The sequence below is a fragment of the Sander lucioperca genome, chromosome 18, assembly GCF_008315115.2.
Source record: "Sander lucioperca isolate FBNREF2018 chromosome 18, SLUC_FBN_1.2, whole genome shotgun sequence".
Taxonomy (NCBI): Eukaryota; Metazoa; Chordata; class Actinopteri; order Perciformes; family Percidae; genus Sander; species Sander lucioperca.
In genome coordinates this window covers 16763407-16789043 of record NC_050190.1, presented here as the reverse complement: position 1 = coordinate 16789043, position 25637 = coordinate 16763407, and the positions used below count along the sequence as shown (strand labels likewise).

At 39.5% G+C, this 25637-nt stretch overlaps 1 protein-coding gene across 9 annotated transcripts in view; it reads right to left on the bottom strand.

Annotated features, from left to right (window-relative positions):
- ralgapa2 (Ral GTPase activating protein catalytic subunit alpha 2) overlaps nucleotides 1–25637 on the bottom strand; it is a 114098-nt gene that overhangs the window by 83912 nt on the left and 4549 nt on the right. For all 9 annotated transcript variants that reach the window (XM_035994939.1, XM_035994937.1, XM_031288614.2 and 6 more), the window contains exons 2-4: nucleotides 13292–13402; nucleotides 11163–11212; nucleotides 2222–2279 (exon numbers count right to left, since the gene is read on the bottom strand). In XM_035994939.1, the coding sequence (XP_035850832.1) occupies nucleotides 2222–2279; nucleotides 11163–11212; nucleotides 13292–13402 (219 nt within the window). The remainder of the gene's footprint in view (nucleotides 1–2221; nucleotides 2280–11162; nucleotides 11213–13291; nucleotides 13403–25637) is intronic.

Below are 25637 nucleotides of genomic sequence, written 5' to 3'. Positions count from 1 at the left end.
TCGGTAAAGATTGGTCTGCTGGGGTTAGCCTTAAGCCTAGCACAAATACAGGCTTGTTTGCCATGTTTACGTTTCCTGTCACACAGCCAGCTGCATGTCCTTGTTCGGACGGCAGCGTTAGTCTGCTACAAGGACCAGAGGACGGTACCACGGCACCGCTTACTGCTGCCTTTTCAATGACGAGAAGCCGCCAGTATGAGAGAAAAAGGAAATTCTGCAGACGTGCTCATAGTTTACCCTTCTGCTAACCGTAGCTCACGGCTGCGGCTAATTCAAGTTCATGTTTCTGTAGCTAGCTGGAGCCTCGAATTACAGTATGTCATCTCAAACGGCTTTACAAAGAAGACAGGACGGACATTCTCATAGAATTGCCGCTATATAACGGCATCATGATCAAATAAATGACTAGTACTTCGTACAGGTTACTGTATGAAGCCAGTGTATATGCCTGTGCTCATCTGATGGGAGGGGCTGGACAGAAAGGGAAGGGGGAGAGCTGCAGGAGAAGGTCTCACTCTATTTCAAATCCTGGCATTTTCTTTCAACACACTGCAGCCTTAAAAGTCTTGATCAAGAATGTCCGTAACTGAGTGATTTGACCCAGACATATTTAAGTGGCAGCCATGAAGAAGTGGCTGAGGTATTTCAAAAGTATAGCAAAGCTAATGTGTTTGCATGTGAGTGCGCGAGTTTATAAGTGTGTTTGTCTGGTGCTTTTAATGTTCTCCATTCATCAGGTTCGATCAATAACATGTCTCCGTTGGGCACACAAATACCTTTTCCTTTCAAAAGGTCTTAGGCTCAGGACAAAAGGAATTAGAAGTAAGCAGACAGAGGATGGTAAAAAGGTGTGAGGATTTTCTTCAGCTTATAATGGTCTGTACTGTATATAAATGTCTGTGACCTTGCAATTCTCAGCTAAAAAGGACAAAACCACTACGAGTCATTAATGTCATTCCTGACCTACTGTTAAGGAAAATCTCAGGAGCAGCACAACTCATTTCACATACGTGAAGAAGGTCTGGAAGACTTTGATGAATTACACAGGAGCCCAATGAACACTCAATTGAGAAGAATTTAGGATCACACAGTAGTGTGGGTGCCATCCCAACTTCTGAAGTTCCTGTCTTACTGAAGGTGTATTTGAGATTATGCTGGAGGCGTTAAGTTTAGCTGAACCTTTAAGATAATCATAGATATTGCGGGTGCCCAAATGTCTCAGCACAGACAAAATGTGTTATGCGTTTACTTTCGTTATGGCCTTGGCAGGGTGAGCAGCACTGTCCTATCATACAGTTCCTACGTCTCCCGTCATCTATGGAGGCACAAAGTTGAACAACTCTTCTGCTTGGAAAGGTTATGAGGTTTTCTTGTACACTGACCTGAATGACCTGGGGTACTATTGTCTACACTTACATAGCATAGAGTATAGCATTAGAGTTCATAAGCTGGAAATTCCACCACATTTACCACAAAAAAATTGTCTCAGGGCACTGAAATGCTTTCGGCAAATGCGACTGGACATAGAGTGTGATAAAAACAAAATGATGTGAAAGAAAAAGTTAAACTCAATTAAAATGCAGGTATGGGGAGAAGCTATCCCAGCCACCACCACACATTCTTCAAAGCAGAAGTACATCATGAAAGCACAGCATCTTGACCAGTGACACGTGAACTGGTAAAGGAAATTCTATGCGGAGTCAAGAAAAAGCCAAGAGGAAGCCTTAAGCCTGTGATAATTTGTTGTCCAATGACAACATGGTGAATTTGCCTGGGGCATCCTGACCCAGATGAGTCTTTATATTTGGAATTACAAGCCCGAGGGTAAGGCCAATCTACAACAGTGATCTAGACCCTAGACTGTTTAGCTGCCAAACAAAACAAATCGCTTCTTGCAATGGTTTTCCTATTTTTGTGTGGCACTGAAATCAAGGCAGCATAATTCAATTACTTATTTGCATTTCACATGAAGTACTCATTTGCATTTCCCATTTACATCCCCTTCTAAGACTAATTCTTTTCCCGTCTTTATGAAAGGCTAAGGCATGGTTGTGGTGATGATTTTTTGTCTTAAAGTGTATCTTAGAAGTTACATAAGTATAAGGAGGAAAGACACATGCACAGTATACACCTACCTGTCAGGTGTAACAAAGAGACAAAATTAGCATTCAAGTATGTATAAGTAAGTAAGTATATGGTGAAAAAAGCCAGTAATACATACCTATACTGTGAAACTGCCATCGGTTGTAGATTTTCTCAGGCAGGTGTTGTAGAATTTTCTGATGAAAAATTAGAAAAAGTTCTGATTAGGTTTAGCAAGTGATTAGTTATTGGAGTCCATGATAGCATAATGGCTGCAGTCGGGCCTTTTTCATTCATCATTCACTTCCTACGCAAGGAACTGTACTGACCAGCTCCAGGCTTTTTCTGAAGAAAATATTTTCTTTTAAAGCTGAAACGATTAGTTAATTAATTAATTAGTCAATATACAGAAAATGAATTCATTTTATGCAGAAATGGCAAACATCCAATAGTATTAGGCTCTTAAATGTAAATATGTTCTTGGTCTTATGTGATAGTAAATTGAATAACTTTGGGTTTTGGTCTGTTGGTTGGACAAAGCAAGACATTTGAGGACGTGACCTTGGGCTCTGGGAAATTGCGATGGACATTTCCATAAAGCAGGCAGGAAAGATTGTGGTTGATCTCTCTCACCCCAGACAGAAACTCTTTGAATCCCTCCCCTTTGGCAGGAGGCTGCGGTCCATCAGGACCAAAATCTCTTCCGCTCTGCAGTCAGCCTCATTAACAGGACCTGGGGCCCGTTTCAGGAAGGAGGTTTAACAAACTCTAAGTAAAGTCTAACCCTGAACTCTGAGTTGATTTACTCTGAGATGGGAAACTGAGTTTTCGGTTCCAGAACAGCTGATTTGAGTTGGTTCAATCAACTCAGAGTAGATTCGCTCAGAGTTAAGCGTGTGCACCACCACTATAAAAAGGCAGCATGAATGGAGCAATGATACTACGATTCACCATGGTAACAACCACAAACAAACTGGTCGGCGGAAATACTCATGCGCACATACAGTGAGTTTGAACATATATTTTGTTAAAGCAACACAGCGGCTGCTGCAAAAGAGAGAGAAGTTCCAATATAGTGTATTCATTTCATATTTAATCATAGTATAATATTACTGGTGAAATGGTATTGAACCTATAATCTATATCATTTAGGTGCAATCCTGCGGGCGAAAAAAATCCTAGGCCTACTAACCCGTTCTGCGGCTGCAGCACCATCATTAACAGAATTATAATTCATAATCTTTTATTTCAAAGGGTTTACATCATTCACCTGCAATACTGTGGAACTCCTTTTTAATAGCTCTTACAGGTTTGTGTCCAAGGAACACTACAAAAACGTTTAAAAAAACGTTTCAGAATGAGTCGCACTCTTCTGACAGCGCTTTGCTACAGTGGCTTTACTAATATGCTCGGCATCACCAATGTTGTAAAGAACGTTTGGAAAAAAACGTAATGTGACACAAAGAATGTGCTGGGATGTAGAGCATGTCCACGATGGGTGACGTTAGTGATATGAGGTCGGATAAGGTTATGTGGGCTACATAACTGATAGACTGGGAAGAAAAACGATGCCGCTCAAATAGGTTGGCTAGTATCTGTAAATAAAAAAATGCATCTATAGTCGGGGCCTCAATATCATCTCCCGACGTATGTTTAACTCCCTGCGAAGTAATACATCAACGGGATCGGCGACAAAATGAAATGCCAACGTTTTATAGTCTGCCTAACACAGTTTTTTTTAAACCAACACTTTTCTTTTATTCATGCAGATAACAAACTGCGCTAAAATGCGCCTCATACAGATTGAATGAATGAATGAGGAAATGAAAGCGCGCTGTGTCAGAGGGAGGAGACTGGGAGAAACTCGAGGTTTCTTGAAGAAAAGCTGCTCCCGACCAGATTAGGTTCACAGGCTCAGTTACCATAGTAACTGACTATGAGGTTAAGTTACCTCTCTTTCTGAAACGGGCTGGAGTTACCCCTCTCTCTCAGGTTTAAATTACCTCTCTTTCTGAAACAGAAAACCCAGGCCCCCTAACACTAACCCTGACATAGACTCATAATCCCCCCCCATCCCACCTCTAGACACTACACTTTGCATTAACCTACTTCCTGGACTGTATACCTGCCCATTGCACATACTATATATCCTGAACTTTTTGCACATCTCTCAACATTTTTGCACATTCTGCACTAAACCATACAGACTCTTATTTCTTAATGTTAAACACTTACAGTATATTGTACATATTTGTTTTTGTATTGGTTTATTTCATATTAATGTTTTAATATGTTTATGTATGCAGCAACCACCAAATTCTTCCCAAGTGTTACTTACTTGGCAATAAATCCTTTTCTGATTTTTTACTATTTGCTGTTATAGACCAAACAATGAATCGATTAATCAAGAAAATAATCTGTAAATTAAGCAATAATGGAAACAATCGCTAGTTGCAGCCCTATTTTCTTTATTTGATCCTAAAATAGAAGAGGGAAGAAATAACAAGTAAGTGGCGCTGTTTTGACAAAGCAGAATACACTTATGGAATGCAGTGTCCTTGCCCTTTCCCTCCACTTGGCCTAGCATGTCTACAGATCCCTGTGACACAGGGCGGCACTGAGAAATGTCATCACTTCGCCAACAACCGCTTTACAACTCAATTAGAGCGCCCTAACCTTTCAGCAGCCTATCATTATTCTTGAATGCTGCGGCAGGTTAACTGGGTCCCTCAGGAGAGGGGAAATAAAGGCGTGTGTGTGTGTGTGTGTGTGTGTGTGTGTGTGTGTGTGTGTGTGTGTGTGTGTGTGTGCGCGCACGTGTGGCTAGTTAATAGTCGGTCCACTGTGTGAGCAACTGATGCCCCCAATGGCTCACTTCTTATCAAATCCTAATCACTGACCCAATAAGACTTCATGATTGCAATGGAGAGGTCAAGACTATACTTTACTGCGTTACGTATGCAACTCTGACCCACTCAACCAGACAAGCAACTCTGGCCGGCATGATAAAAAGCTCATCTGCCCTGGAGAGTGAGAAACACAGGCAAGCGAGGGATACAGAGCATGACAAAAAATGTGCAGGAAAGAGCTACAACAAAGATTAAGTCCTCTCCAGCCACAGATGCAAAGTGCTGCGGCAGCGTCTGAGACAAAAGAAAAAAAGAAAGATGACGGAGCATGAGCGAAAGCTTTAGAGACTATAGAGCATCATTGTATGGCATGGGAGACAAATGAAAAAGCTTTTATCAAGGATTTTTTTTACTTTCTTCAAATTATGTATTTCAAATTATTTAACTAACGAAACTGAAGTGAATAACTTTGCAAACATTCGGTTGCTTATAAAATAAAGTTTAAATTCTATTCCTAAAAATGTATTTCACATGCCATTTTTACATAATAAAATGTAAGCATTAGTTTGCTTGTTTCTATTGTTTTGTTGTAAACCACAATAGAATTGCTCTGAAAGACAGCATACGATAAAAAAAAAAAAATTTGCCCTGTGCTACGTTACATTATGCTGAGAGCTGTGGTGGTCCAGAAGTCATCTCATGTTGTGAGTGTCTCAGTTTGTCAACAACGCCCTACTTCCTTTGTCATCCTCCATCTTTAACTTTCCCTTCTTGTCCTCTGAGACTAAATCCCTCTCATTATCAGTGACAGCGGAGATGTTGAAAGACATACATCACTTAAAGGGGGCACTGGATGATTATCTCTGCTGTTCAATTTCTCACTAATCCACAGACGTGATAGTATGCGTGTACAGGCGTGTGGCTGCACCTTGCTATTGATCCCGCATGGGATTACCACATTTCTGCAGAGGCTTCGTACTAGCCTCTTTTACTCTGTCTCCTTGGGGCAGCAGTTACATTATGCTAGGTGGTAACACAGCAGGGTAGCCTGCTTAAGCCTCCCCGTGTGTGTGTGTGTGTGTGTGTGTGTGTGTGTGTGTGTGTGTGTGTGTGTGTGTGTGTGTGTGTGTGTGTGTGTGTGTGTGTGTGTGTGTGTGTGAGAGAGAGCAGACACAATAACATCTTCTTTCTTACAGAGAACCGGGATAGGAGAGTGGGAATGAGATGGAGAAGCTAGCTCAGAAAGACTCCCTGCGGAGCTGGAACAGTGGCCGCAACAATGAGGAATTTACTGGCTGATATGAGGCGAATGGAGCGTCTGCCGGACTGAAGGTTGGTGGAGTTACTCTAATCTGCAGCCATACTCCAGCATAAAGATGGGGGCATTACTGTGGTACAACTACAGCCTTCACACATTTACATGATCCGAACTTAGGTTTCCAGACGCAGGGCCTGAACATGACACAGAATACACTTCTCCAAGAGGTGGTCTACAAGGGCTTTCTGATGGCATAAACAGACATGCAGTACTCCCAAGAGAAATATAGTCATTTACATATTGTTTAGGGTTTTGATACAACTCAGAGATGATTATACAATCTAAAGACAATGAAATCTCCTGAGACATACAAAGCACTAACCTACAAACCCATTAACACAAGATGTACTGTACATGCAGTGATCAGAAAATAACCAATGTGTCAATCACATAAAAGAACTTGGGCAAACTAAGATTGTAAAACACAGCACTAATAAAGTGAAATTTTATTGTATGTAAGTATTATCTTTGCATTACAGCATACAACAACATATTTTGGCCTACAAAGGAAATGAGAGCTTGCTTTTAAAAATCACTTGCAGACCTCATGTATGCGGTGTAAAAAAAACATCAGTTACACACCTGCTTTGTTTAAAATGCTTTGCAGCGTAAGTCCAAACACTGTAGACAAACCAGGCTGCTTATTTACATGCTAACCAAATTTCTGAGCTTGACCCTCATTATTTATTTGTTTATTGTTGTTGGTTTCTCATATGATCCTAAAATAAAGTTTAACTTTTTTTATTTAGTTTTATTTTAGAATAGTTTACCAAAAGACACTGAACTATGACCAAATTACTAAGATGTTTTCATTCTCCTCTGTAGCCAGTGGGTGGCAGCAGCAGAGTGCAATCAAACTCCTCCTCAGGCATCCAATTGCCAGTCAGCCATGAGGTTTTCCTCTTTGCTGTGTAAAAGCCAAGCTGCAGCAGGCTTCGTCCAGGACCATTGTTAAAAAAAACAAAAACAAAAAAAACAATCATGATTAGACACAAACAAAGCCATATATTTATTAAAAAAAAAAAAAAAAAAAAAAAAAAAAAAAAAAAAATGCATCCACAAAATTAGTGCCCTTGCGTGCGACAAAAATGGTTATCTATTAAATGTGCGGCAGAACTTTAAATCAGTTCATGTTTGAAGGGTAAACCTAAGCACAGGTTAAAGCGTAGCCTCACACATCATGATTCATTTACTCAGCCTGCTCCAAGTGCAGACCCGAGAAACACTTAGTAAATTAGCATTCATGCATTAACCAATAACCCCCTGCTGGTGAAATGCCAGTCACAACTAGGAATGTATAAAGAGGAAACGGGAAGGAAAAGAAATCACTTAGCTAAATAGCCCTGGGTTAATTTTTTTTAAGAAATATGTTAATCAACATGTAGAGGAGAGTTTCAGTGATTCTTGCTAAGATGTGCATCAAGAGGAAATATGATGCCATTACACCAGAAGATGGTTGATGGGAGTTCATGACACAGAGTGACACTGTATTTTAATAACCTACTTACTAATTAAATGGTGCATCTGGTGGGGCATTTAAATAAACACGAATAACAATCAATCATCTGTTTGCGATGAGCTGTTTGCAATGGACTAGGACAATACAGGAAATGGCAATATTTTGGTTTAGGCTTTTGTTATTCCCTTTTCTGTATTCCTCTTCTTACTTTGTATGCTGGTTCTGTTTTATGAAGATAGTTGTGCGGTCAGATTTCAATCTCAAGAGACCATCTTGGTTAAATAAATGTTAATCAGACAAAAGCCTAAGATTTTCTGCAGTTTTCTATTAGACAACAGCTTTTGCAGTACCCCTGAGCTGAATTAAATTCAGTTATCCATCCAAAAAAGGTTAACTCGCTATAATAAATCAGAAATACCCATATAAGGCAACTCAATAAGTCAAGTATCAAATCGAGATGAGGGGCTTTTACAGAGGATGACAAGGGAAATTCAGAATGCTGAGTTAGGTCCGGATGACAGACGGCAGGTCATGGTGAGGTCATATCCTGGATAGAAAATGGATATGAATTGACTTCCCTCTGAGTTTTGTTGGTCCCACAGCTGTCCCTTAACCTGTCCCATAACCTCAGTGGCACCAGGGTCAAACTGCTTTTAGACAGTGAGAGGTAATTTACAGTCATACAGCAGCGTAAACAAACTGGAGTCCCTCAAACCCAGAGAAGCTCAAGCTGGTCTTGTGACAGCAAAAACTAATACAGGAAGTGGTCTCAACTGGTCTCCTGAAATTACACATAGCGGCACTTGCCGCGTAATTAGTGTCCATCTAAAACAGCTTTTCAGTATCTCTCTCACTACATACATTTGCTTGCACTTTATCTGTACAGCAGCAAGAGGCGACATAAGAGGTGATTAAAAGGACTGCATTTTGACCCCAATACGATATCATATAGATGGCTGGCAAAGGGAGACAGACATTATCCAACTGACAAGGACGTTGTCTCACACACCTGCCTAGTATCGATACTCTAAAACTTACAAAACACAATGAACACCAAGCTCAAGCATCAAGCTCTGACAACCTGACACAAGTTCTCAATTGGATTGAGGTCTGAACTCAGACTTTGCCATTTCAGGACATAAAAGAGTTTTGTTTAAATCTTGGCATTTATCATAAACTCGTACGGGACCATGAGAGGTTTTTCATATTCTTTTCATTGGCCTTGTTGCTAAATTTGTTTAAATGTTCCTTTGTCTTCATAAGGTAGCTATTAGCAGGGAACTGACTGTATTCCATGTACAAGTGTATCTAACATACAGTCACACCCTGATTAAACACAGGTCTCCACTGAACTTGTTATGCGACTTCATAAAACAATTAACAGCACCAGTGATGATTTAGGTGTGTCATAGTAAAGTGAAATACAGTATTTTCACATGGGGTCAATGAGGCCAAACTTCTTATTTAAAAAAAGACCATGGAATACCTTTTCCCTGTGATAATACAACATATACTGTGGTCAATGTTTAATTAATTTGTTGGTCAACTGTGTTAAAAAGCCTAAGCCTACAGTACAGCAATATTAAAATCAAATTGTGATGTAAATGATTAGAAGGGACTTTTCTATCCAGCATTTTCAGCACTGTTGTGTCCTCACAAAGATGAGGTTGCTGATCTCGCTCAGTTCTGGTGCAGCATCACAAGCTGCCATGGTGGATGTCTTCGTGGCAGTAGACACAAAGGAATCCTGGAAGGGAATAGCGGCGAATGCTGCTGGTGGCAGTGGGGGTGGGGTGTTCCAGCAAGGTTTAAGGGGGAGGGACAAAAGATTACCCCCTCTAGATATTACTCTACTACCATTGCTCAAACAGGCTCAGCATGGGGGAATCATTCTCCCCCACAGCAAACCACGAAAAGGGGGTCACATACCTAATCATGACAGCAAAGTAATCCACGCATAGCTAGCTCAAAGCAGACACACGCACTGGCGACATGTACTGTATAGGTCAGCCAAATTTAAGTGCCTCAAAATATTGTATTAGTTAATCATTTTCCGCATTTGTCATGTCCCTGTGTTACATAATACAACCTCTGGGACAACATGATACATATCAGTACTGCATGTTTGCGAGCACAAATGTATCCACTGATACATTTATGACCACATATGATCCAACATGCCTACTATAATGTGGAATAAGAAGAAAGTCCGCAGAGTATAGCAGAGCACAGGATCAAAGCAACTCTGTATCTGTCCTGTACACACCACTCAAAGCAAGCTTATCTTCTCAGTGCACGGGTAAAAGCACACGTCGCCACAGGCAGGGGCTAAAAGGGGACAAATGAGGGTTAAGCTGCCTTCAATATTAGTTTTCTTTTTAAAGATGACTTCATAAATATGTAAGAGGCATGAAATCAGACTTTATTTACAGGTTAGATGACTGGATGTGTGCAAACAGGCAGTCTTGGTGAGCAGTGGAGAAAACTGGAGGGACATATAGTGAGTCAGTTTTCTTTTCTTTAAAACAGATGGGGAACACCAATCTTAATAAAATATTTTCCAAACAGCAAGCTAAGAGGCCATAGATTACAAATCTGAACGTTTGAGTCTAGCATCAGCAGACGCACTAAAACGCACTAAGTACATAATGCATCACCCAGACAGAAGATCAGAACAGTAATGTGATAACATGAAAATAGAGTTATAGTAGATATGCCTGACTTGCAAATTAGGAATCCATAGCTAAAGACAGATAACAGCAGTGTCTGGCCTGATGCTACTTTAACAAACATGAATTGGTCAGTGGGACCTGAATCCAAAGTAAAGGATCCTCTTCTGTGCTGGAGCTGGAATGACTTACTCTATGTCAGACATAATGCAAGGAACCCTCCCACACAGTGTTCCCAGGTGATCAGGAAAACTAGGACAAGACATACTGTACAGAGGGACAAACAGACCGCCCATTTTTTTCCTGCTACCATCCTTACAGCCCTGCCCTGAGCAAATGTAACTGGAGAGCTGGCTGTTTGTATTGGAAACTGGAGCTGCCTTTGCAGTCAGGTGGGAAAACGAGGTAGGGGACTTTAACCTGCATTTGCAACATAAGAGTGTTCAGAAAAACAGAGGGAGGGGCCATAGAGCCAACACACAGACACAATACATACTTCCTCTGATTTGCATACACACCTAGGTTTGAAAAAATAAGAAATGAACTAAAAGCTCCCCCACCACTCGCTGAAGGCTGGAAAATGATTGAGCAAAGGCTTCTTTTCATCTGCACAATCACCAAATGATTTATGGGCTATTTAAGGCAAATCCAGGAAGTAGCCAGAGTTACATGCAGTATGGCACCATGGAAACTATGGTCCCGCCCCAGAGTTCAGCAGTAAACAGGTTGAGGCTGTAGCAGCTATCAGTGGAAATCAGAGATGGAGAAAAAGACAGTTGACTTACTTCAAAAATAAAGAGGATAGAGTCCAGCTCCTCCCTTTGAGATTTGTTCCCTGAAACACAAGGAAAGTAGTTCAGTTTTTAAACACAAAACTGGGAGCTAGACTGCATTAGCCTCATCAATAATGTAACAGTAATGCAGGCCATTTCGTGAACACTTATTCAAAAGGAACTTGTGTTACCATTAGAGCATACTCCCGCTGAGAATTAACCATCTAACCCCTAGGGCTGCTCGATTATGGAAAAAATAATAATCACGATTATTTAACACGATTACTCATTAACCTTTGGATATAATGGATAGTGTCCAGGGTATAATGTTAATGTCCTTTATCTCACAGAAAGAGTCTTTGGATCGAAATAAAATCTGTTTTACTACTGTGAGTCGGTTCAGCTTTACAGATCACACATAACGTTACACAGCTAATGAACAATTCCAGATCCATAACACAATGTACATCTCACATCACATTTTCACTCACTATGACCACTACTACTGTCATTACTAAACATTGTGTCAAAATATGAACAATAATGTCGCCGTCAGTGGGCTTATTTGCTAGCTAACCTAAGGAAAAATCCAGCACATAGACGGTACCTTAGAATAACGTTACGTGAAACCGGTGATTTAACGTCCCTGCTCATTTTACATACTGTTTAACAACAAAACAAAATGCTGAGGGAACATTACTATGTTTTTTCACATTGGTTTTGAGCGGTATGCACCCCCACTAAGCTGGAAAAAGTTTTAAACAGTAAGTGAATACAGCATGTCGGGGGAATACAATGTCTACTACAGCGGGGAGGCAAAGGCAGAGGGACCGCAGGGTTAGCTAACGTTAGCTTCTTGTCTCATCTGGGGTCTGATGAACAGTAAATTCATCCAAGTCAGTGCCAACAGAGACAGTTAAGAACCGAGACGCCCCAACTCAGAGCAGTTTCCTGTATCTGTGTCCCGTGGGCTCCTCCGCTGCCACGCCTCTTTAGGAGACTAGCGGCAGGTCCTGAGTATATTGATTCCAATGCGAGAAGTGAACACAGATTAGGAGCGATTCTTTCGCCCCATAGTCACCAAAGTAAATATTGGAGCCATTTTTCACAAGCCACATATCTCCAGAACATTCTGACACTAAAATGTCACTTTTCAGACACATCAGGAGAAAATTAACTTTGTTTGAGACCTGTTTCTGTCTCAGGACCAAACTCTCGCGAGATCTGGCAACACAGACCAACTAACGTTTGTGAACAATCTAACAAAATTAATCTCCGTGATGCTAAATATGTCTTTTAGCTGTGTAAATATCTAACGTTAGTAAAAGAAAAAATTAATAAATTATACAAATATAACTTTTCATCTATCCACACGGCGTTCACTACACTGTCAAACAAGGCAACGCCCCTTTTGGAGACAGGAAGTGTTTACCGTTTCATACCATCTTTAGTATAGAGGATCTTTAATGCCAATAACGCCGTTTTCCAAGCGACTGTAGCTGTCATATTTCACACAGTTTTCATGGTAAATCAGCCGCCGAGGATTTCGTTGCGGTTTGTCATTCTGGAGGATAAACTGCTGTACACGCGCTGCTGTTTATTCTGTCACTGTCCAGTTGCACACCCTCAAAGGGGAGAGAGAGCAGATGACTGTTCGCTAGAGTTCAGTGGAACAGACCGCTCTCCAGAGTCGTGTAGTTACGACTTCATGACATTTTCTTAAATACTGAAGGAGTGGCGGCAATCGCTCCTTCAGCGGCAGACCGAATGTATATAGCTGAAACACTGCGTGATGTGCAAAATAATCGTTTTTCTCGATTGCTCTGTTTTTGTAATCGTTAGGAGTCGAAATCGTAACCAGGATTAACAATTTGATTAATTGCACAGCCCTACTAACCCCCAATAGTTTTGGAGTCAGCTCACTACACAACAGAGTTGAACTAGACATAACCAGAAATTGCTTCTCTATGGACTCTATGCTTATTGCTCTGTAAATGTGGGGCAGAGGGAAATAAACCTCCTCCAGTAACACATACCATAGAGAACAGGCAGAGGGTTAATTATTGAACCACCATCTAGGTTGGTGGTCAACTACTGAGTGTGCAGTTCACAAAAAAATAAGAAATTAAGTTTGCACTCACCTTTTTGTTTTAAGTTGCTTTCCAGTGTAATGAAGTTTTCATAGAAGATGAAATAAATCTGAGAACAGTTGCTTTCAAAGAACGCCTTCAGTTCACTCTTGTCAATGATATCTGTGAAAAAAAGGGAAACAGTTGCCTACATGAATATAGAGCATTATACCATCTGGATCTGGGCAATAACTTTATATAGATATGTCTTGAAATGAGAATAGATTTTGTCTAGAATTATGGTAACCATAATATTGTGGTAAAGCTTTCATGTGGTGTTAATTTATAAGCTAATATTTGATTTTGTCAGTATTTCTCAGCTGTAATAGGATATATGACATGTTAGTTGTGTGTGTGTCCCTGGGTCAATGTTTGTCACTGAAAGTTGAACAAAACTGCCACTACTCATCTTTTACCAGCCTATTTGAGATACTTGAATTCTTCTGAGCAGTTCTGTGAGTGTATTTCTTTCATTTCAAGCTGCTACGTGACTTGCTGTTTCTTTAACTAAAAAAAAAAAGGGACACTGTATAACATCACTGTTTAACATCACTGTTCAACTTTCCACTCGTTTCCCATTTTGCAGACTACATCTGTTTTACATCAAGGCAAATTGCTTCACTTCCTTATCCTGCGTAACTTCACTACCCCTCACCTGTTATCATTAGTGAAATTTTTGGAGGTGTTGAGAAACAACTTTGCCTCCCAAACTGATCATTTCACAATCCCTGAATAAGGGCAGAGATTTCTAAAACATCCCTTTTCGGTTGATGATATGATGCAGTATAAATGATTCCTCTTAAATTTATACAGGTGAGGTGAAAAAAGAAGCATAATTTAAGACTTGATTAAGAGGGAGTGTGCTACTGAATTTATGTTCAACTCTCATATTGGGATTATGCTGCTCCACATTATGTTGACTACCGTTGACAAAAGAAGTTTTACATTCCTTGGATTTTCTACACTTTGAGCAAAAGCCAAAACATGACATGTTCCAGTCTGCAGGACCATTCACATTTTCCTCAAAAAGTTTGACATCATCATTTGAATTGAATTTGAATGTTAGTTTTTCATCTCAGTTTGGACGAGTTTGGGGATTAATCCTTGTGGTTGTGTGGTGTTACTGAAATAGAGAGGGGTGGTCTGGGTCCACACACTGAGGTTGATGGCCATACAAACTCAAGATGCAACAATTAATGGAGGGAAATAGGTGGAACATGTGTACAGTCACAAACAGACTGGCACTAACAAAATTCCATTCTCCATGTAATGAACCCCTATTATTTGACATACTTATACAACTGTGGTAATGAGACAGGCCTGGTCTGAATAATCAAATATAGGCCAGGAGGAGTCTTGGCACAATAACAGCAATTAAGGTTCACCTTCTGCTGTGATTCTGTTTCTACCACATGGCAAACTGGAAGACTTCCAGAAGCAGTCCAGCTTGTGGAGAGTGCTGGAATTATGTTGTCTGTGACAAAGACTCAGATGACTTATTTTTGCCCTAAGATTAAAGCTAAGATAATGAAGATGCATGATGGGAAGATCAAGTCAAATCAAAAGGCATGATAGTTTTCCGCCTTGATGTAGGAAAAACCAGCAAGGCATCATCTGAGGATGCCAAGTGGCTCTTCGACTAGTTAAGAGGTCTAATGCAAAAGTAGGAGCTGGATGTGCATAAAATCAATCAATATAATCTTATTTGTAATTTTATAATATTAATTGTTTTAACACTCACATGTAGCCAAAGAATAATTCTACATTGAAAAATGTAGGAATCAAATCTCTACATTTTTCAATTGCATTTTTCACCACTGCGTCTTGCACACCAAAGAACACATCCAATGCTTGAGCTCCATCCCTCAAAGAAGGCAACACTTCATTAAATGCTCCTTGCTCCTGGCATTAAGCTAATCACATCTGCTCAATTCACATTTAAGCACAAACACCGACACACACGAGTGCACACCCTCACGCACATTGGGAAACTTTACAGGAAAACTTTAATGGTAGGAGTAATGATTGTCCATGCAGCGATTTAGTCTTTAGTCAGCTAGTGAAAAAGTGCATACAGCAATTCTCCACTCTGGCATGAGCTGCAACAGCCAACACCAGAGGCAGTGGATGTAGGCAAAGTCTGATCATCAGTGGTGAAGCAACACCCCTGCTGTGGCTAATAATTTATCTGATGTTTGCTTGCCTGACAAATATGCAAAGCATACACCATTAACAGTATGGTGTTTTGTTCCAGAAACACTGATTATAACTGGTTTCTTCCCATTCTTTATTTGTATTTATCTCAGAGCTGGCAGCATCAGCTAACCTAGATGACTTGTGTTCAGTATAGGTAGTTGGAATGATAAACTGCTCTGCTGTACCAAAAGTGTTAACTGCGAAGATTGACTAGAGCTTACAGTATACTCACACATCACCTTTTAGAGACAAAATAAAAAAGACTTGATTGCTAAATGTGGATAACAACATTGCCCAAATGTCACTTTAAGGGTACAAGTAGATTGTTTTTGTTTAGACAATCCACTGTCTATTTCATTTTCCTACACATTAATTCACAGCTGTTGCAAATCTAAACATGATATTAAGTCATGCATGTGACTCTGCAATAAAGTTTATAGTTAAACTTTCCTCCATCTTACCAGTGCCCAGATCTCCCTACTCAAAGGCCAGCTGAAACACTGGGAGTTTCTTTTTTGCTGCAAAAGTAAATATTAGTCCTTTTTTCTTTTTTCTCTGTTCTCTGGTCATGTAGCACCAATTTCAAAAATGTTTGTGCCATTCTACTGCATAGACAGGCAGCCCAGTTTTATGAAAAGACCCTCTTTCCAGCAGTAAAATACTTCTTTAAGTAGGCTGGTGTTGAGATAAAAAAACAGGTTTGAGCCAAATTGGCTGACTTGCTTAAAAACTTAACCATTCAGCAAAATCTCTCAGACAATAGACAAAAAAGTAGATTTGACCTGTGTTCTATAATTAGACCAGTCTATCTCTTCAAGATAAGTTCCAAGGAAAACAATATAACGCCTAATATCAATGAAGATTTTAACATGTCTAATTAGGCAATCACAAAATACAATTTCTTAATATCAAACAGGTCTGAACAGTGCAAATGGTGTACCTGTGTGCATGAAAGAGATAGAAAAAGAATAGAGGAAGTCTGTATAATAATTATGCAGCTGTTATTTGAATATGTTTGCGTGTGTGAGGAGTTGATGTGCTCTCCAGCCTTCAGACTCACTGCTCTCCATCTGCTCAAATACCCCTAACCAGTCACTGGAGCATGATGGGAGGAGGGAAAGGCCTTAAGAGAAAAGAAAGATTGCATGCCTTCTGACACTGGGCTAGAATCAGGTGGGAGCTAACCATCTTGGAAAAGGCTGACAAGACACTAATCAGTAGTAAAATTTGGACAAGGAAACTCAAACTCTAAAATTCAAGGTAAATCTGTGCCAACAGGTTTCTGTCCAGGCTGCATAAAATATGTCAAAGGGTCAAAGGTAAGTATTTATGCATAAGCAAAGCCATCTGTTCACTAAATGTTTATAAAACAATATGTACAGCATCTTTAAACTATAAACCAAAATCCAATTAAAATTACAAATATTTCAGAATTCTTGTTCGTCTTGTGTGTGCTAAAATACTGGATAAAAAAATAATAAAGTACATCGTCCTTGCCATCAAAATACAATTTTTGGGGCGCCTGGGTAGCTCACCTGGTAGAGAAGGCGCCCATATGCAGAGGCTCAGTCCTCGATGCAGCGGCTCAGGGTTCGAGTCCGACCTGCAGCCATTTGCTGCATGTCTTCCCCCTCCATCCCCCCTTTCCTGTCTATTAAAGGCTAAAATGCCCAAATAATTACTCAGACTCAGACCACTTGAATTGCAATATGCTGAAAGATTATTATGGAATTGTTGCCCAACAACGCCAAAAATATACCGTGTACCACAGCTTTAAAGCCAGTAAAAATTTTGTAATTCTACATGACATTATCTACAGGCTAAGTACAAGTGCTCCTTTGTTCCTGCTCTCTGGTTTAAGTCTTATATTTTGTAAAAAAAGTGTTTGGCTGAAAGGATGAAGTAGTATAATGGTTGTGATTATTGTGAACTGCAATATCCAGCAAGGCCCTTTGCTTAATGGGCTTCACTGACTTCTCAGGTAACAACATGGGCCTGGGAATGCAGGGAATGACATAGTATCCTCTAAGCCCAACGAGACAACAGTGTCCTACAATTGACACCCCTTTGTCTGCAAGACTCTAATGTCAAAGACAGGAAAAGAGTGCTGGATGAGCAGCAGCTGTGGATGGCTGTGATCACACAGGACTATTATAGTGGGAGGAAACCATGTGTCTTAACACTGGTGACTGCAGATGAATAAGCTGATAGCTTGGCACCCTTGTTTTCAGAACCGCTCTGTTTAAGGAAGCAAAGTTAATGCCAACACTCAGTGATGTGATTCACACATAATAGCACTTCTTGTAGAAGGGACTAATAGAAGGGAAACGAGACTGGATAGAAGGGTGCTAAGAAAACCCAGCCAAGTTCAATAACAAAACAAACCAAAAGGTCAATTGTTGCCCCAAATGCTATCCTTGTAATTGTACTTCAAATTGACTGAAGCTAATAACTCAGCTATTGCCCATCAGCTGCCTCAATTACAGTAAACAGATTATTGTGCAAGGGGATCATTAAGTCAGCCTTATTGTAAACCAACCAACAACTATGAACAATGGTCTAGATACTGCTGACAGTGATAACTTAAATGATGCAGAGACCTGCAATCTTCTCTAGTGGAATTAATAAACATATGCCAAACAGTGTGTGATGTTTCCTGTCAGGGAAGGGCAGATGTGCAAACCCCATGTGAGAGGACTAGCTGGAAAATAATAACGTGCAGCCAGAGCTGAGGGCCAAAATGTAATATTTTGAAGGGCGGAAAAACACAGCACATTCACAGAATGTTCTATGGAAGCAGATCATTTCCACAATGTCAGTGCAAAGATTATGCTATTATTTTTCAACCTCTGGCTGGATAAACTGAATTCTGATATTTCAGATGTCATTACGTCACTAAAAGTTTCCCTGTGACTTCAGGGGCCAAGGGTGAAAGGGTGGATTAAACTGCTGAGTCCCACACAGTATTAGGCTATATAACCCTATTGCATACCTTTGGTGTAGTGCTGGGCGATATGATATATATCGTCAAAATTATATAAAAATGCATATTATATATATTTTTATATCGTTTCTATCGCGATATTGAAAAACCAGCGACCAAACTGTATTATCGCAATATTAACATGGACAACGATTTACATTCTGATCCTTGCAAGTTATGTTCATTTTGCACTAAAGTTCATATATATATAGTTCAAATATACCTTTATATCGTCCAACCCTAATGGTGAATAACAACTTTACATTAGGTAACCAGGGAAAGAAGGATAATATCCATCTGGTGGAAAAAGCAGCATAATTTTAAGCTTCAACTGAATAGTCTCTTTTAGTTGCTTGCTATTCTAATGAACTGATGTTAAACTGGGTTTGCCTAGCGAGCAATAACAGAGTGTACACAGCAGTGCACACATAGGGCTTGTTAGCCAAGAAGGTGAAGGTCATCTAGTCAGCTAAAGCCTATGGTATATTTACACAATCAAAACCAAACTGGCTACTCTGCCTACAGCTCCCTGTTCAAACTTAATAAGCACACAACACATGCAATAAGTTCTCACATTTAATGTTCAAAGGTTGTGTTAAACCATATTTAACCCTTTGGGCAACTTACAATGTATGCCACTTATACCACCTAAAGCAGAATCATTAATATGCCACGTCATACTCAAAAAGCAGTCTAATCAGGCCTTTGATCAGACTCATTTGCATTAGCTCTGGGCTAGCTTACACTGCAGGTGCACTATATTCTTGCCAGAAAGGAGATGAGGAGAGAGAAAAGACTGATATGTTTCTTTGGCAGTATGCTCAGATCAGACACAGAGGACTCTTTAAGAGCTCCGGCAGAGGGATGCCTAGAGGGTGTCAACACATAGTAGAGGAGATACGGGGGTGGTAGCTAATGTGGATGTTGATGGATGCACCATAGATGGCGCTTCCCTTTCTAAATGGTTGTCTACAAATTAAGAAGGACCAACTTAAAGAGACTGCAGAAGATTGATCAATTCAAAAATTAGAGAGGTGTTTTCTTTTGGAATTTTTCTTTTAGCAATCATCTGGAGATTTGCATGAGGGAGGCACACTGACCAGTCCCTCCTGGAATTCGCGATGTTGCGATTGCAACAATTCACGCAAATTCAACCAATCACCGTGAATTTGGTGCGACTCGCAAGTTTGACCAATAACCGGAGTTTCCCGCAACTTCAACCAATCACAGGAGTCCCATGTGCCAGACTTTGCGTCAGTATGTGATGCTGAGAGCCACTGACCAAGCGGGAGTGAGAACGGGTTGACGTAACACACGTCGCCAAATTCATTTCCTTGTTTTGGATATGAAGACGAGACGTGTTCCCTTAAAGTGCTCATATTATGCTTTTTGGCTAAATTGAGGACAGCTACGCTCGTTATTGTAAGTCCAACGCTAAGTTATAAAGTCCAATAAGTAACGTTACTTTATCAAACCGTATGAATGTGTGTCCCAGCCCAGGCCAGGGCAGGAAATTAACTAACAATGTAAAGATCAACAAGCCACTGGCAGATATGTTCAAATTTTATTCATTCAATACATTATTATTTTTGTCTTAAATCCACCAGCCATTTTCATATTATACCAACATTTGCAGCATCCTGAGCCTTTTTGGTAAGGTTACAAGGAAAACTCAGCCCAGAGTAGTTTTATTCTCCTCTAAAAGAGTTTCCTTTTTATTTTTAAAGAATTATACCCAACTTTTTTTTGCAATTTTCACTGTCTCTAGCAACTTCATTGCAACAAAAATACAAAAGACATCGCAACTTTTATCGCAATTTTTTTACAAAAGCTCCCGCATAATCAGGCATTATGGGCCCCAACAATCTCAAAAAAAGGTCACGAAATCCTGGAGGGACTGAATGACAGAAGCAGTACTTTAACCAGTTCCAAAATTATACTTTTCATCAATTACAGTTTTTAGATTTTAATCTCACCTTTTTTCTCTTTGTTCAAATACAATACTTAAAGGTATGTTATGGACATTTAAATGCTATATTGTATTTTAGGTGCTTTCTGTTACCACAGAGAAGACAATAAAAAAGAAACAGATCAGCTGCTGACAGCACTTCACCAATGGCTGCGTGAGGAGGTTGATATTTGACTATAGTAAAAGGAGTTTAATCATAAATGGAGCTGAGAAGGGAAAGTCTATCATATGATGCACTTTACAGAGTTACAACAGGTAGCAGGCTGTATGAGCCTCATTTGAAGTAGAGCTGTGCAATATGGAGAAACTCAAACATCATAATATTTTTGACCAAATACATCAATATCAATATTGTGGCGATATTGTGGGTTGACAATTGGTGCTTTCACAAAATATTTACACAATGATATTTTTGATAAACACTCATCAGTAATGTGGATATAAAGACAAAGTGGGTAAAGGCAAATAATAGAACAGCTAGAACAGTCTGGTAAGTTTAGAAAATTACATCAGTTCACTGTAATGCAGCCTTTAAAACCAGGGACAGACATATTTAGGGATGCAACCATTAGAGATTTTGTTGGTACGATAATAGTCTGAAAAATAATCATGGTTTCACGGTTATCACGATTATTATGCATTAATTAATTTCACTATTACTGTTTGAAATCACATGAACATTCATTTTAATGTGTTATTCATTGCTGCCTTTTAAAACAGAAATAACACAGTAACAGTTTTGAATGTTTTGAAAATGATATATATGATCAGTCATCAACCTTTTTATTTAAATTAATCTGAAAAGATTAGAGACTAGAGGTGAATCAGTCACACCACAAACCAAAACAGTGTTGTCCTTTTTAAGAAGAAGTTGGCCCTTTTTGGGCTAGAAATGCCCCTGCTAGCTGGTGTGTCTAAAAGTTGGAGGAGCTGCTAGCCAAGATGCACCTGTCACAGGGAGATTCGCAGCATGTTGCCAAGGACGAACTGCAATGGACAGATCTCTTTGCAGCCTTATGTCCCATATTATATGGGATGAAGAGGAGTAATTAAGTAACGTTAACTGCTAGCGTCAGTGACATGATTGAGCTGTTTTGACTCGTACGAACGTAACGTTATCGTCAGCTCACTCACTGTAAATGAAAACGTTGGCTTATGACTCGTTAGATAACGTTACCGTTAACACTAAACAGGCTAACGTTAGCTAACTGGTCAAGTTATCAAGCTAATAAACACTTAACAACAACGTTAACAAACAATAAAGTCACTAGCAAGCTTACCAACTTGGGATGAATTCCCAGTTGCAGCTGCAGCTGTCCTGAGGTCAGGGGCTGGCTTTGCGCTGTGTTTTACTGCTGTTTGCTAACTTTATGTAACCACAAATTGCAGCAGTAAGTTATCCCACCACGGGACGCCGTTGTACATCACTCTGACAGTCAATACTCACGGTGACCGGCATCTGATTTCATGTGTGTAGCGCGTGTGTGCACATGAGCGTTTATGTTGTCAAGGAGGTTTAATAAGAACTGCACACACTGCTACACATAACGTGCATTCAGTTAACACTCTGTGTAGTGGAGCTTTTACGATAATTAACCGTGACGTTTTAAAGCACGGTTAATAGTGAAATCGGTTAATTGCCGCATCCCTAGTCATATTGCAATATTCAAAATTTAAGACGATATCTAGCTTCATATATCAATATAATATCGATATAGTGCCCAGCACTAATTTTAAGCCTTGATAACACACTGCTGCTTCTAACACTGTTAAATGTGCTCCAAGCTGTGTCAGTCTGGAGATGTCAATCATAATTCAGCACTCACAGGGCCAAACTGACATTTCTTATCAGGGGGTCGATTGGAGCCAATTCATTTAATTTTCTGTATCAGTATTGACAAGAGACTCATATTCCATGGCTTGGTTCAGCTTATAAAGCTTTCAGTTTGCAGCATAGCACAATTGTGGACTCTGACTAACAGCCATGTACGCCTGTAGTAGAGCAGGGCAATATATCGATATCATATCGATATCGTGATATGAGACTAAATATCGTCTTAGATTTTGGATATCGTAATATGGCATAAGAGTTGTCTTTTCCTGGTTTTAAAGGCTGCATTACAGTAAAGTGATGTCATTTTCTGAACTTACCAGACTGTTGTAACTGTTCTATTATTTGCCTTTATCCACTTAGTCATTATATCCACATTACTGATGATTATTTTTCAAAAAATCTCATTGTGTAAATATTTTGTGAAAGCACCAGTAGTCAACACTACATAGTCAACACTACAATATCGTTGCGGTATCGATATCGAGGTATTTGGTCAAAAATATCGGGATATTTGATTTTTTCCATATCGCCCAGCCCTAGCCTGTAGTGGGCTCGCCCCTTTTCGAGTTGCCATAGCTCTGAGTTGACAAAGACACAGCATGGGTTACAATTCATTTGGTATTCCAGTCTGTAATAACTAAACCCCAATTTAAATGCCAACAAGGGTAATGGCTCTGAAGAAGTAATAGGAAGCTCAGTGTGAATGCTACAGCAGAGAGTCATCATATTGTTTATGATTCAGGGCTTAGTACAAACTGCACCTGCATTAAAACAAATCCAAGAAATGTCATTATTATGAAAAAGGGCCTTTCCTGCAACGACAACACTTAGGGTGCATATAATTTCATTATGATGCCACTGTGCCAAACACTCCATGAATGCCTCCCAACTTGCAGTCTGTCTAGCTGTGTAACAGATTGGGGACTATGGGTCTACATAGAGCACAGTGTGAAAGAGTCATGGTAGAACTGGCAAAGCCTGACCTTATCCCAGTCTGAGCTCACACATTAGAGAGTGGCTTATCTCCGCAGCTTACGACTGAAGAGCTGCTAAACTTGCAACTTTCACTCTTCTTCTTAAGGTACTGTACAACTAAAATCCTTATCTTTATCAACACAGGGGTTACATTTTGTTTCCCTATGGTCAAATGAGTCCCTTTGGACATTGCTTTTCCTTAAACAAAGGGCAGTAAAAATCCCAAATTAAAGATGGACATTAAACAATTTGGTTTCAACCTACAAATTATGTTTAATTCTAAAATGAAAAGTTATACTTTAGTTGAATGTTGTGCTTCTTGTCTGTTCATTTATAATTCTAAAATGCAAAACAGGTAAAACTTTAAAAGAAGGAGGTCTGAAGCATGCTATTAGAGACAGAAGACAAAACATCAACCCTTATTAATGTACTAATTCCTATTTTTTCCAGGAAAACGAAATAACTGACAACATTATTCACTCTCCACTCCACTCTGGAGAAAACAAAACATGGAGTCCATATTTTCATCCACTTAATTATTAAAACTAAATGTGATAGCAACACTTTATTGGTTGTGATGGCCATTCAACTTTAGCTGATCCCTCACTTTTTCTACATGCCAAATGTAATCACTCAGGGGTTCACAGAAGGGAATACATAAAGACAAAGGTGCTACATGAAAAAAAACAAGTGTAGATATCTTTTACATCACCCAGTACTTTTCCTAAACCTAAAATGTGCACTCTAATGACTCTCTGTAGCAATCTGTAAGCCTGTATGCTGTAAGCCAAAGCTAAGTGTTTATTTTCTTTTGGCTTTAAACCTGGAAATCCATAGCAGATTACAGCAGGAGCTTGGAAATTCAGAAAGGCAACATAAAATATAAATCCACTATCAAATCTTGATAGTAAGTAGTGTCACAGTAAACTGCAGGTCTTGGGCTTGGTCTGGCTATTATAAAAGCAGGACAGGTAAACAGTTGAACTAGACAAACCGGTTTTTTTCATCATATCTGAAAAGTGTGTTTCAAGGAAGCTCTGCAACACATAACAGTAATACCACAGACTGAAAACAGAAACCTTTCTGTACAGTATAGAAAAATTAAAAAAAATATATTTTTTAAGTACAAATGAGGAAAGACACAAGACATTGAAATAGATTCAAGTAGCCTATTTCATGCAAGCGCCAGACCATTACAGAAACCCATGACATCCCTGCAAATAACTAACAAGACCCGTGATTTGACAAATAGACCATATTTGATGTGGACACACTGCAGCATCAACACACCATTAAGATCTCACCAGACACTATGAGGTGTGGTAAGCCAGCACCAGTAATAAATAAATATAATGTGCAATAGCTAACTGCTCTGTTTTATCATAGCATAGTTTGCAATTCTAATGCCCAGGGAATGCAGCACAGGACTTATTTATACCGCTAACTGCTTATCTTGACACTGGCACCAGCGTAGAGGAAGACTCACATTATGCTACCTAAAATGCAAGAATAACAAAGGAGAGGAGAGTAATTAAAATGTATAAAAAATAAGAGTTAATGTGTACCTTTCATTTTTAACACATTGCCTAACCAGTTGACTAACAGGTCCATTAATCTGATTTAAAAATCAAAAGTGGAAAACATGGCCAAAATGCAGATTTACATTATACCAACTTCCAAATTCGGTTAAATCCTACTCTGACCAAAAAGATCAATTACCCCTAGTGACTGTATCTTAGCACTCTTAACTACAGCTGCTTCACAATACTAGTCTCAGCATGCACTTGCTTTAGAGGTGCCTGGCTCCTTAAGCTAGCCTCTGTACCACTATCTGTAGCGCCATTACTTTTCGCATAGAAGGTTTTTTCATTGATCTCTATAAAAAGCTGAACCTGAGCTATTTTCACATTAACAACATATTTCAAGCATTTGCACACTGTAAAAGCCTCATGAGCTGTAGTTGTGGATGCTGACAAAATAAACAGTGTTTTATCTCTGTTAAAATGATGAGGTCATCATATTTTACTATCAAACGTCTCTGTAAGGCTGGGTATGACAGAGGACAGAACTTAGGCTCTGTATTTAGCAGCACTGTCTCTAATGTACTGTGTTCAGGGGTTTTTTCCAACTAATTTTAGGCTGTCAAAACAAAAAGAAAAAATAGGCAGCCTGCCTTTGATTTTGAGATGCAGGCAAAATCAGATTGACTATCTCAAGAAGCACTTGACTGATATTGACAGTCAGATATCACAGCTTGGGACTGGGTGGTGAATTTGGTCAGGGAAAGTAAAATCACACTGCAACATTTACTAAAGTCATCTGAATTTACTGTAGTTCTATCTAGTTAATCTACAATCTAAGTTAAAATCGTGCAACATTACTTTCCTCCATAATTTAAATG